Source organism: Acinonyx jubatus, chromosome F2 (genome assembly GCF_027475565.1).
Source record: "Acinonyx jubatus isolate Ajub_Pintada_27869175 chromosome F2, VMU_Ajub_asm_v1.0, whole genome shotgun sequence".
Lineage (NCBI taxonomy): Eukaryota > Metazoa > Chordata > Mammalia > Carnivora > Felidae > Acinonyx > Acinonyx jubatus.
The window spans coordinates 36889146-36902415 of NC_069394.1; the positions used below are offsets into that span (position 1 = coordinate 36889146).

At 41.3% G+C, this 13270-nt stretch overlaps 1 protein-coding gene across 11 annotated transcripts in view; it reads left to right on the plus strand.

Annotated features, from left to right (window-relative positions):
- Positions 1–389: 389 nt before the first annotated feature.
- Positions 390–13270, plus strand: part of RGS22 (regulator of G protein signaling 22) — a 142086-nt gene continuing 129205 nt past the window's right edge. For 10 of the 11 annotated variants that reach the window (XM_053208421.1, XM_027064133.2, XM_027064132.2 and 7 more), the window contains exons 1-2: positions 390–763; positions 1244–1272. In XM_053208421.1, the coding sequence (XP_053064396.1) occupies positions 739–763; positions 1244–1272 (54 nt within the window). In that variant the 5' untranslated portion in view covers positions 390–738. Of the gene's footprint in view, positions 764–1243; positions 1273–1376; positions 1453–13270 lie in introns of those variants that run through there. The other variant, XM_053208425.1, reaches the window with a different exon arrangement.

Sequence of the window (13270 nt, forward strand, 5' to 3'; positions counted from 1 at the left end):
TCCTCCTAATCCTAATTAGAAGTACCGTTTTTCTTTTTTTCGAATTTCACTTTTAAACCCTCTGGAATACACACTATGGGCATACTCAATTTATTGTCCTTGTCACAGCCTCCTCGGGTAATTTTTAAAGGTTAGATGATATCTTGAAAACGCAGCAGTCATAACCGACTGGAGCAAAAAATGTGGGGCAGATCTGGTTCCCAAAGCGCAGGAATATGTGCACTTTCACAGCGAGGGTGAACTCCGGTGCCGTGTGTGGCTCTGCCCTCCTTCAGTATCAAGAAAACTCCTGGGGCCCGACTCCCCTTTCTGCCTCCTTTCCTCAGGACCAGCTCATCAGGGCCGCTCCCCCGCCCCCACTCGCCCGCGGGTCCCTTCTCACTAGGAGACACCAAATTTCCTGGACGGGGCGGCCGGGATTTTGCTCGAGGGACCAGGCCCGAGTCGCGGTCCCCACAGGAACGAGGCCCGGCGAGTTGGGACCCTGCGCGGGGTCCCCCAGCCCCTGGCGGCGGCGCCCGCCCCCTGCCCCGGAGGAGGACGGGCTGCGGCGGCCCGCATTGTCTCAGCTCCATAGCAACTCAGCCGCGGCGGGGGCCACGCGCGCCGCTCTGCGTCGGCGTCCGCTCTGCGTCGGCGTCCGCTCCCGGCTCCCTCTCCCGGGGAGAGACGGGCGCTGCCCGGCGGTGGCGCCCTGAGGGCCCCGCGCGGGCGCCGGGCGCGGGCAACGGCGGCGGCATGCCGGAGAAGCGGCTCACCGCGGGTAGGTGCGGCGGCGGGGACCACACACCCGCCTCCGGACTTGACCTCTCCTCGCCCGGGCGCTTCCCACCGTCCGCGCTTTAGAAAACCTGGCTCCACTGCGCCTCTCATGGCGTTTTATTACGAACTTCCTCACCCCCCCTCTAGCCCCGACCCCCGTTTGCATCGCCTCGTTCGCACCGTCTTATTTTGTCTTCCTTAATTCTCCGTTTTGCAGCTGGAATAATGGAAGCCTACAAGGTTAACTCCAGGGTCACAGTGAATTAGTGACCAAGCTGGATTCCAGAGGCCTTTCCTCCCCACTTCCACCTTGAATTCCAACTTAAAATTCAATCCATGTGCAAAGAATGAACAGAGGGCCAACATTTTACTGAGCTTGCCCACGTAGAAAGCAGGCCTAGGTGCCGTCTCAAATTATTTCACTTACTTTAAAAGGAAATAAGATTTGAGTGAGATAATGCCATATTTTATCTTGTTTCAGAGCCACCAGATATTACAGAAGAAGAATTTGTAAGTACCATTTAGAGGGCTATCTCCCCCTCCCCCCGTGGCTCTTTAAAAAGAGCAAATCATAGATTGTAGAAAAAAGCTGTAGGTTTTCTTTTCTCCTTTTTGCCAGATGAATATAATAGAAGCTTTGGTTTGGCAACAATGGTGCTGAGTACAAGACCTTTTTACATTCTTTAACAGGTACATTTTTTAAAAAGAGGCCAATTGATTTTTATGGTGGGTGCTGTTTATTGTTAAAGTTCTTTTACATAAATGACTTCATTTTATTTCTCTAAACTCTTTAATGACTCTGTGAGAGGAACGTTTTATCTCTGTGGTTTTACGGTGATGTGGTTGTGCAGTTGATTGATTGAAAACAAGTGGTCAGTTTAGAGTTATAATTACTTTAAAAATGTACTAAATGGGTGAGCCTGGGTGGCTCAGGTGGTTAAGCGTGGGACTCTTGGTTTCGACTTGGGTCATGATCTCACGGCATCATGGGTTCAAGCCCCACATCAGACTCTGTTGTGGCAACACGGAGCCTGCTTGGGATTCTTACTCTCTCCTCTCTCTACCCCTCCCGCACTTGTGCTGTGTCTGTCTCTCTCAAAATAAATAAACTTAAAAAAAAAATAAAATGTACTAAATGTTTTCAGGTCAGACTTCTGGTGAGTAGTAACAAGTACTTTGCTAAGTAGTACATTATTTACTTTGTCATTTAGGTGAGTGCTATATCTAGGATGGGTTCTATTGTAATTCCTGTTGTGTATTTAAGGAACTTGCCCAAAGGTAAACAGAGAGAGGAGGTAGCAGTGCCTGTTTCCCACTAAGGTCTGAGTTTGATTCCAACAGCTCTAACCACTGAAGGGGCCAAGGATAGGCTGCTCCAAGATGGGGCACTTTGGCATGAAGATTATTTTGGGTTAAAAAGTAGTTGAAACCCAGCAGATTCAAGAAAAGCTCCTAACCTCTCCCACAACAGCCTAAAAAGAATTTAGGTAGAGGACCTGCACCAGGAAGGGAACCATCACCACAAAGAACTACGTTATGATATGAACAAGGTGTGGTAGACAGGGAGGAACCTAGCAAGGCCTGTTTGATCAAAGTCCTTTACGTCCCATGGTTTCCAAGTGTCCCCAGGACACATTTGTTTACCAAACATTTACTCCTTTTCATTTTCCTGTGAATTACATTTTTTCCCTTTGAAGTCCCAGACCCGTGCCCCCTTCTTAGTTCAGAATGACCTATATGCCTCATTTTGCCTGTCTTTGGAATTTTCACATCTTGGTGAATTCCCCATATGTACACTGTTGAATCTGATCTTCTGTTAATCTGTCCCATGTAAATTTAATTCTCAGTCTAGCTGGAAGACCATGAAGGGCAGAGAAAAATTTTTCCTTCTCTTCACCATTTCTCGATGTTATTTGCTTATGTCCTCCGGTACTTATTTCTCTTCTTGGACAAGCATCTTATTTGCTTTTGGCTTTTTATTCAACAGACACCGGTGCTTCTATATCCACCGTGCAGTGCTAGATGCTGAGGATAAGTCTCAAAAAGCTTAGGCTAAGCTTAGGGCTTAGGCTATATCTGCTAGCACCTTCCATTTTCACCCTTCCACACCGTTGGTCCACTTCGGAGAGAGACAGACAGACAGACAGACATCAGGATAGAGGCACAAAAAGCATGTCAGCAACTCCACCCATCTTCTCGTTGCCTTGGCGTAACCCTGTGTTGTAGCAGATTTCTTTAAGCTGCTTCCAGAACTATTCTACATTCCAGCAGGAGGTCAGCATTTCTCGAGCCAATCAATCAATCTTTCTTTCATTTCTTTCTTTCTTTCTTTCTTTCTTTCTTTCTTTCTTTCTTTCTTTCTTTCTTTCTTTCTTTCTTTCTTTTATTTTTTGGGCATTTTTTCATATTCTTTTTTTTTTAAGTTTATTTATTTATTTTGATAGAGCCAGGGAGGGGCAGAGAGAGAGAGGGAGAGAGAATCCCAAGCAGGCTGTCAGCATGGAGCCTGACGCGGGCTTCAGCTCATGCACTGTGAGATCATGACCTGAGCTGAAATCAAGAGTCTGATGCTTAATTGACTGAGTCACCGAGGCGTCCCTGGAGCCAATCTTTTCCATACAATTCCAGCATCAAGTCTCCGAGGGGCACTCAGCAGCATTGCACTTAACCATTTGAGCAGGCTGCTGACCTTTTCAGGTCTTTGCAGCCGTTTGGGAACTCTTAAGAGAAGGCTTTATTAGCTACCCCTTTTTTCTCTTGGTGTCTGTGTTACCACCATCTCCCGGTTCTCCCATCTGTCATGTCGACATTCCCATTTCTGGCTTCTCTTTCTTTGCCCACGAAAGCGTTGACCTTCTTTGGGATTCTGATCCACAGGCTCTCTCTGGAGGACCTCTTCTTCTTCTTCTATAGTTTTAGCCACCCTTATTTCACCGGGCTTCCAGATCTATACATCCCCAGCCTAGGCACCATTTCTGATTCCAGAACTCAATATCTGTTGGGTCATCAGGCACCTTCGTCATCTGGATGTCCCTGTTTCACCTCCACAGTCACATTCTACACATATTTACCTCTGTTTTCCATTTTCTTTTTTTTACATTTTATTTATTTTTGAGAGGGAGAGAGAGAGAGCGAGCGCGCGCACACCAAGTGGGGGAGGGGCAGAGAGAGGGAGACACAGAATCCGAAGCAGGCTCCTGGCTCTGAGCTGTCAGCACAGAGCCTGATGCGGGGCTTGCACCCACGAACCATGAGATCATGACCTGAGCCGAAGTCAGTTGCTTAACCGACTGAGCCACCCAGGTGCCCCTTTACCTCTGTTTTTCAAGAGTGTGGTCAGGTGAACTTACCTCTCTGCTCCCCTGTGCCCCATGCTGTTTTTCTTCCTCTTTTTCTTGTTTTGGTGAATGGTACCACTGGCCATTCAGTCATCCAAGCCAGAACCTTTCTTCCCCTTTCTTCACCTCCTGCCTGCAATCATTTACCAAGTTCCTTTCATAGCCAGATATTTTTCTCCATCCTCACAGCTACTGTCTTATTTCAGGCCCTCATCCCTGGGCCTTGACTTTGGCAGTTGTCCTAACTGATATCACTGCCTCCGATAGTCCTTCTGTCGACTCCAATTTTTCTTGGCCTGAAGCTTGAAGTGCAAGCTCCTGAGCATTGACTGTGCTGGATGATATTTCTTTGCTCTGTCTACCTTTACATTTTCCTTTTCCCATCCCTCCTACCCTGGCTGAAAGATTGTTATGAACTCTAAAAAAAATTACCGTATTACTTAATGACTCAGCTCTTTTATGAATCCTACTGTTTATTGAATGCTGACTACGTAGTATTTAACCTCAAAACAACTCCATTGGGTGGTTATTATCACCCACATTTCACAGGCGAGGAAGTTCAAGTCCACAGTGCTAACCAACTTGGCCTGAGGCCACACATCTAATAACTGGCAGAGCCAGAATGTCAAACACCTCCCTTTGGCACTCACAGTATTTTCTATATTACATGTGAATGTCAGGCAATGTGTCCCTATATAACTTTTCAGCCTTTTTAAACCTTCCTTCCCACTACTTTCTGTGTGGTAGATAATGTCATACTGTTTGGGGGATTATAGAGTACGTCCACATACCTTCTGCCCCAGCCAAACTGCCCTTCTTGCCTTTGCTGCGGAGTTCTGTCTTGGTTACCCTCCCCCTCTCTTTCCCAGTCTTGCACACCCTTCAGGGTCCAGTTCATCTCCTCTGTGAAACCTGTCCAACCTCAGATCATTTGGACTGCCTTTGAACTCTGTGCAGCTCGTGGTAGGGACCAGTTTGTGACCAGCTCCCCAAATTCATGTGCTCACCAAGCATTATCTGTAGGTGAAATAATTCACACCTTGTACATGCATTTACCTCTGTTTTTTCAAAAGTGTGAAAATATTTTTTCTTTTATTATTAATTTTAAATTGTTAATTTTAAAAATATTAAAATATTTTTTTCTCATTATTATTTATAGAGAGATAATGTGACAGAGCTCTCTAGGTCCCCTAAATCGATTCTACCCTCTTCCACAGTATGTAAGAGATACACTGCTCTCCATTTTAGACTACATTTTCTAGTGTTCCTTACAGCTAAATGTGGTTATGTAACCAAATTGTGGTCAATGGAATGTAAGCAGAAGTGTCGGGTCCTAATTCTGGAAAGCTGAGGTTTATAGAGATTAAATAACTCACCCCTAGGTCACACAGCTAGTACCTGGTCAAGCCATGGTTAGAATCTGAGTCACTCTGACTCTAACACTCACATAATGTAAAAGGAGAGAACATGCCGTTTTTCTTCTTTCCTGCTGGCTGGAATGAGGATGTGATGCTGGAGCTGAAGCAGTCAGCTGGGATCATGAGTTCGAAGTGGTGTCCGGAGGACAGCAGATCCTCCATCATACGATCATAGGGACCTGAGCACCTGCTGTTCGAGAAGGCCAGTCCTGAACTGCTTTTGATTATATGAGAGAAATAAACTTGTATCATAAAGAGTGTTATTTTGTTTTTCCATTATTTAAAAAAAATTTTTTTTAATGTTTTTATTTATTTTTGAGGCAGAGAGAGACAGAGCATGAGCAGGGGAGGAGCAGAGAGAGAGCAGGAGACACAGACTGGGAAGCAGGCTTCAGGCTCTGAGCCATCAGCACAGAGCCCGACACGGGGCTCGAACTCACACATCTTGAGATCGTGACCTGAGCCGAAGTCGGACGCTTAACCGACTGAACCACCCAGGCGCCCCTTGTTTTTCCATTATTGACAGCAGAGTCTATACTACTATAAAGTGCTTCTATATTCACAGGAACTTTTTTCGTACTGTATTTTCTCTGTCAGTGCTGTAAAAAGTACAGTGCTGTTGTGGACATCTGTAAAATACGTTAACTCTTACATGAGATCTTCAGCCTCAAAGGACAGAATAACTCTGTTAGGATAAATCATTTGTGGTCAGGGACACATTGCCTGACATTCATATGTAAAATTTGCAATTTCGTAGCAAAACTGGCGACTATTACAGGGCTGGTACTATGTCTCAGTACATCTTCACGTTCCCTAGAGTGTGTAGTACGATGTCCAGAATATACTATTAGGTGATTAATAAATTTTGGTTGATGGATATCTTCATACGTGATAATTAGTGTGATTTGTTTCACTTATTTTAATTTAATTTTATTATTTTTTTACTTAAAAACTTTTTAGAGTGTAGTTGACACACGATGTCATATTAGTCTCAGGTGTACGACATAGTGATTCAGGTTCTTTATACGTTATGCTATACTTCACTTTTTTTTTTTGAAAAGTTTCATTTAATATATACTCTGTAATTCTTTTTTTATGTTTATTTATTTTGAGAGAGAGAGAGGGAGAGAGAGAATCCCAAGCAGTCTCCACACTGTCAGTGCAGAGCCCAACACGGGACTCCCGATTCACAAAACCATGAGATCATGACCTGAGCCAAAAATCAAGAGTCAGATGCTTAACCGACTGAGCCGCCCACTAGCCCCTATATTCTATATTTCTTAAACACCTCTCTGGTGGCATTTTTCTACTTTAGTATTTTTGTTAACTTTGTATTTGTTTGATTTTTGGTACTTCTGTTAGGGAAAATATATACACAAGAAATTTAATACACTATATATTCTCCTTAGTTCCTCTGGGAGTATATTTTTAACTAAGCAATGTATGAATATTGTTATAAATACTTCAAATAATAAAAGTGATAAAGTGAATGCTTCTTTTCATCCCTTCCCTTAATCCAAACCTCTCTCATTTTTATATTCCCTAAAAACTGAAATATAAATCTGTCATAGCAAGAAAAGTAGAGTTCAGACTGCTTTATGTTACATTGGGATTTGATTATGTGTTAGGTATACATTGAGGAAAGTTTAAAGTGAGAGTGACTCCTAAATTATTTTTAGCTCTAAAATAGAAAATAAATTCATATTAAAGACTTAATTATTTGACTCTTAAATCCAAAATAATCATATTTTTTTTCTTGTGCTCCCGAAACTGTTTGAAACTATGCAGGCGGGCATGTCACGACTCAAAACAGTCTTTGTAGAGTAAAAATTTTGTAGTTCAATGATTTCTTTTTTTTTTATGATTTTCTGATATATAAAGCCCACAGTTTCATTAATTTTAAAAGCAGATGCCATTTAAAAAAAAAAAAAAGAAAAGCAGATCCCTTTATTTTTACCATCAAAACAAGAGGGACTGTACCTTCAAGCAGTATTTACGGTATTTAACTTATTAAGAAGGATATTCATTTTTTGCTAATCTTTTGCTCGTTCAGCTTCATATTATGCTGTCTGTATAGGTTGAGTGAAATTAAAGTCCACACAGAGGTGGCATTATATGGAAATGGTGGAGGGCAGGAGCAGGTAGACATAGGCACCATTCCTTTCCCTCGGTTCCCTCTCTCTTCTTAAGAGCGTGCACCACAAGTGTTTCCAGGAAGTCATTTGGAAACAGACAGGTCCTGCAGGTCCTTTGGAAAGTGTTAGTCTGTTTGGAATTCTTCCATCTCAATGGAGTCCAGTTCTCTGGTTGGAATCGAATTTCTGATGCTTTCTGGAACTGCAGAAACTGCATTAGAAGTTCCACCAATAAGTTAGTGACCAAGCATATTGTTAAGCAACTCCTTGCACTTACAGCTTTATTAGGCACTACTGGGGACACACATTGTCCACTAGTATTCTCAAAAGTGGTATAGTTTCTGATTGGAGAGATGACCTTTAATGTGAAACAGTGAGAGGATAAGCAGTTTATGTTTAAGTGTGAATTTTGAGGTTTGAACCAAAAGTGCATTAGGACTTAGGGAAACTTTTTACCCGTGGGTAAGGTGTGGGATGGGAGAAGAGGTGATACATTTTTTAAAATTTATTTATTTTTGAGAGAGCACAAGCAGGGGAGGGACAGAGAGAGAGGGAGAGCGAGAATCCCAGGCTGACAGCATGAAGCCCAATGCAGGGCTTCGGCTGATGGACTGTGAGATCATGGCCTGAGCTGAAATCAAGAGTCAGGCACTTAACCCACTGAGCCACCTAGGCACCTTGAGGTTCTCTCTTTTAAATTAGAATATCAGGTTGTAAGGACCTTTGTACAGGGAGAAAGCCTTAGGGTATTTGGCCAAATGAACTGACTGAAGCCAAGTAGGTATGATTAGAGATGAAATTGGATAAAAGGGAATTGAGAGCTTCCTTTATCTTCCCCAGATCTTTGAGAATTTTTTCCAGTAGAGAGAGTAAGAACAGAAATCTGTTGCTGGGTAGATGCTGATTGAAATTTGTGATGGTAACTCTTAGGAATGAAAGGAGGAGGGTCCATACTTCTGGTCTTTATTGCATGAGACACCCTTATTTTCTGCCTCCTTCATACACTACATTCATAATACAGTACAATTTTGTGAACCGGATGGGTCTGAGAAATACACCACGAGTTCTTAAATTTCCCCAAATGCTTTGATGGTAAGCAGGGTGCACTTTCAATAAGCCACCTTGTGGAGTGTGTTTCTCCTTGTGTTCTCCTTATCTGACTCTTTTCCTCCTTTTGTAATATCTCTCCTTTTTATTTTAGTGATATTGTTTTACTAGAGTCTTTATTAAGCTACCAGTCTTTTCAGCTTTCATATCCTTAATGTAATCATTCAAGCATTCATTCAACAAAAATGTTGTAATTATCTATTATCTAAAAGCATTGGGAATCGAAAAAGTGAATAAAAAAGAACCTTTTTCTTCCAGAAGTTCACAATCCAGTGGGTGGGACGTGTAAACAGACAATTTTAGTGTGAAGTGTTAAAGGTTGTGATAGGGGAAAATAGTGACCACTACTCTAGACTTTGGGGAAGAAAAAGGGTAGGCAGGAGAATAAGGCAAAAAAAAATTTTTTTTTCTAGGTAGAATAATCAGCATGTGCAAAGGTGTAGAACTGTAAAAAAAATTGCTATGACTGAAGCATGGTGGTGTGAGTTGAAGCTGGACAGCTGGGCAGTAGCCAAATTGCATTCATTATAAACTCTTTTTGTGATAGAAAAGGGTTGGGCGTTGGGGGGCAGGTAGATCTCTTGTATTAATTGAAATGTGATTAGAAAGACTGATTCATAGTGTGGTGTGGGTAAGGAGGGGTAGGGAAGATAGGGTTTGGCATGTTACGGACAGCAGGGTGAAGCAGAGGTCCTAGGTCTGACCCTTAGTGGATGGGATCCCAGGGTAGTGGTCAGAAGATGATCACATGTCCAGGGGCTTATTCTAGAGGTGGTGATAGTGATTTGGGATCTGTCATTTAGTACACAGGAGGCTAAGAAGGCTGATCATCCATAAGGTGCCAAGAACCTTGATATTGTTTCCTTGTACGTAAGTCCCCCCTCCATTTTATTATGAAAAACTTTAAACATATGAGAAAGTTGCAAGACTTGTATAGTGAACACCTATATACTCACCACTAAGATTTCACAGTTATTAACGTTTTGCTACATTTGGTTTTATGTGTTTCTATCCTGTCCACCATGCCATCTATCCATCAATCCACTTTTAAAATATGTTTCAAAGAAAGTTGCAGGTATCCACATGATACATATCAACCCTAAACATTTCTAAGCAGGAATTTCTAAGCATGAATATCATAAACTACTGTTTTGTATTAGTTTGTGGGGTTCTTTTGTTGATGTAAAATTTACGCACAATGAAATAGAAAAAATTTTAAGGGGGGGGGGGTGCCTGGGTGGCTCAGTCGGTTGAGCGGCCAACTTTGGCTCAGGTCATGATCTTGCGGTTTGTGAGTTCAAGCCCTGTGTTGGGCTCTGTGTGGACCTCGGAGCCTGGAGCCTGCTTTGGATTCATGTCTCCTTCTCTCTCTGTCCATCCCCTGCCTGTGCTCTCTCAAAAATAAATAAATGTAAAAAAGGTTTTTAAAAAAAATTTTTTAAGGGTACCATTTGATGAATTTTGACAAGTGTATCCAACGATGTAATCCAAACATTCATTAATATATAGAACATTTCTATAATCTTAGAAAGTCTCTTCAAGCCTCTTCCTAATTTCTTTTGCCTCCACTCCCCTAAGACAACTACTGTCCTATGTTTCACCATAGATTAGTAGCATAGATTATAGATTTTACTTAGATTTAACTTCATATAAATAGAATCATACAGTTTTCTTTTGTGCAAGTCTTTTGCTCAGCATAATGTTATTAAGATTCATCCATGTTGTTGAGTGATTCTGGTGTGTGCATACCTTTTATTGTGGTAAAACATAAAATTTAATTTACCTGCCATTTTGAAGTGTACAATTCAGTGGCATCGAGCACATTCACACTGTGGTACAGTATGCCCCACTATCCACGTCCACAAGTTTTTCATCTTCCCAAACTGAAACTCTGTACTCATTAGACAGTAACTTCCCATTACCCCTCCCATAACTCCTGGTTACCATTATTCTACTTTCTGTCTTTACAGATTTGACTATTCTAGGTACCTCATATAAGTGGAATCATACAGTATTTGTCCTTTCGTGTCTGGCTTGTTTTACTTAGCATAACATTTTCAGGGGTCATCCATGTTGTTGTATGTATCAGAATTGCATTCCTTTTTTTTTTTTTTTTTTTGAGAGAGAGGGCGCAAGTGAGAGAGGAGCAGAGAGAGAGAGAGAGAGAGAGAATCTCTTGAGAGGCAGAGAGAGAGAGAGAAGTGGGGCTCAGCTGGGGCTCGTGTTTTATATGAAGTGGGGCTTGAGCTCACCTGATGCAGGGCTCATGTTCACCCGATGTAGGGCTCAAACTTACCTGATGTGGGACTCTAACTGATGAACTGTGAGATCATGACCTGAGCCGAAGTCAGATGCTTAACAACTGAGCTGGCCAGGTGCCCTGGAATTTCATTCCTTTTTAAGGCTGAGTAATATTTCATGTGTGTATTTACCATATTTTGTTTATTCTTTCATATGTCAATGGCATTTGAGTTATTTCCACCTTTTGGCTATTTTGAATAATGCTGCTTTGAACATGGATGTAGAAAATTCTGTTTGGGTCCCTGCTTTTCAGTTCTTTAGGGCCTATACCCAGAAGGGGAATTGCTGGGTCATATGGTAATTATATGTTTTACTTTTTTGATGAACTGCCATTTTGTGTTCCACGGCAGCTGCACCATTTCACATTCTCACCAGCAATGTACAAGAGTTCCAATTTCTCCACATCCTCACCAATACTTGTTATTTTCCTTTTTTTTTAAAAAAATAGATGTGAAGTGATATCTCATTGTGGTTTTGCCTTTCATTTCTTTTATTGCTATTGATGTTGAGCATCCTTTCACATGCTTTTTCACTATTTGAATGTCTTCTTTTTTTTTAATGTTTATTATTTTTGAGAGAGGGAGACAGAGACAGAGGGCAAGCAGGAGAGGGGCAGAGAGAGAGGGAGACACAGAATCTGAAGCAGGCTCCAGGCTCTGAGCTGTCAGCACAAAGGCTGATGCGGGGCTCAAACTCACACACTGTGAGATCATGACCTGAGCTGAAGTCGGCCACTTAACTGACTGAGCCACCCAGGCGCTCCTGAATGTCTTCTTTATAGAAATGTCTATTCAAGACCTTTGCCCATATGAAAGATTTTGGTTGTTTATCTTTTTCTTGCTTATCATGTATATGATTTGCAAACATTTTCTCACATTCTGTAGGTTTTTTCACTTTCTTTTTTTTTTCAATATATGAAATTTATTGTCAAATTGGTTTCCATACAACACCCAGTGCTCATCCCAAAAGGTGCCCTCCTCAATACCCATCACCCACCCTCCCCTCCCTCCCACCCCCCGATCAACCCTCAGTCTGTTCTCAGTGGTTTTTTCACTTTCTTAAGAGAAGGTTTTGATGCATAAAATTAAAAAATTTTTATAAAATCCCAATTTATTTTTTCTTTTGTTGCTCATGCTTTTGGTGTAATATCTAAGAATCTAGGCAAATACAAGCTCTTGAAGATTTATCCTTATTTTTTTGTAAATATTTTGTAGTTTTAACTCTTATGTTTGGGTCTTTCATCCATTTTGAGTTAATTTTTGTGTATGGTTATAAGGTCAGGGTCCAACGTCAAGGTCAGGGTCCAACGTCATTAAGTTTTCTTAGCACCATTTGTTGAAAAAGAATGTTCTTTCCTCACTGACTGGTCTTAGTATCCTTGTTGAAAATCATTTGATCATGTATGAGAGAATTTATTTATGGACATTATTCTATTCCAGTAGTCTGTAAGTCTGTCTTTATGCCATACTGTTTTGATTACTTTAGTTTTATAGTAAGCTTTGAAATCAGGATATAGGAGTCCTCCAACTTTGTTCTTTTTCAAGGTGGTTTTGGCTATTTAAGGTCCCTTGAAATTCCATATGAGTTTTAGAATGAGTTTTTCTTCCTTTTTTAAAATTTTTATTATTTTTTTAATGTTTATCCACTTATTTTGAGAGAGACAGAGAGAAAGAGAGTGAGAGAGAGACATGGGAGGGGAGGGGGGGTGGGGACAGAGAGAATCCCAAGCAGGCTCCACACTGTCAGCACAGAGTCCAATGTGGAGCTTGAACCTACAAACCATGAGATCATGACCTGAGCCAAAACCAAGAGTCAGACGTTTAACTGACTGAGCCACCCAGCCACCCCTAGGATGAGTTTTTCTATTTATGCAAAAAAAAATAAATAAATAAAAATAATGTTATTGGGATTTTGGTGGAGATTGTATTAAATCTGTAGATTGCTTTGGGTGGATTGTCATTTTAACAATATTGCTTCCAATTCATGAACATGGTATGTCTTTCCATGTACTTATATCTTCTCTAACTTCTTTTCAGTAAATTCTTTGTAAATGGAATTATTTTCTTAATTTCCTTTTTGGATGTAGGTAACTTTTTAATATCAAGTTTTATAGTTGAAATGACTGTATGCAATTACTAATCAAGACTTTTTAATGGTGATCCCTTATAATTCTTGAATAGTCTCTATTGGTAAAAAACTGTATCACCCA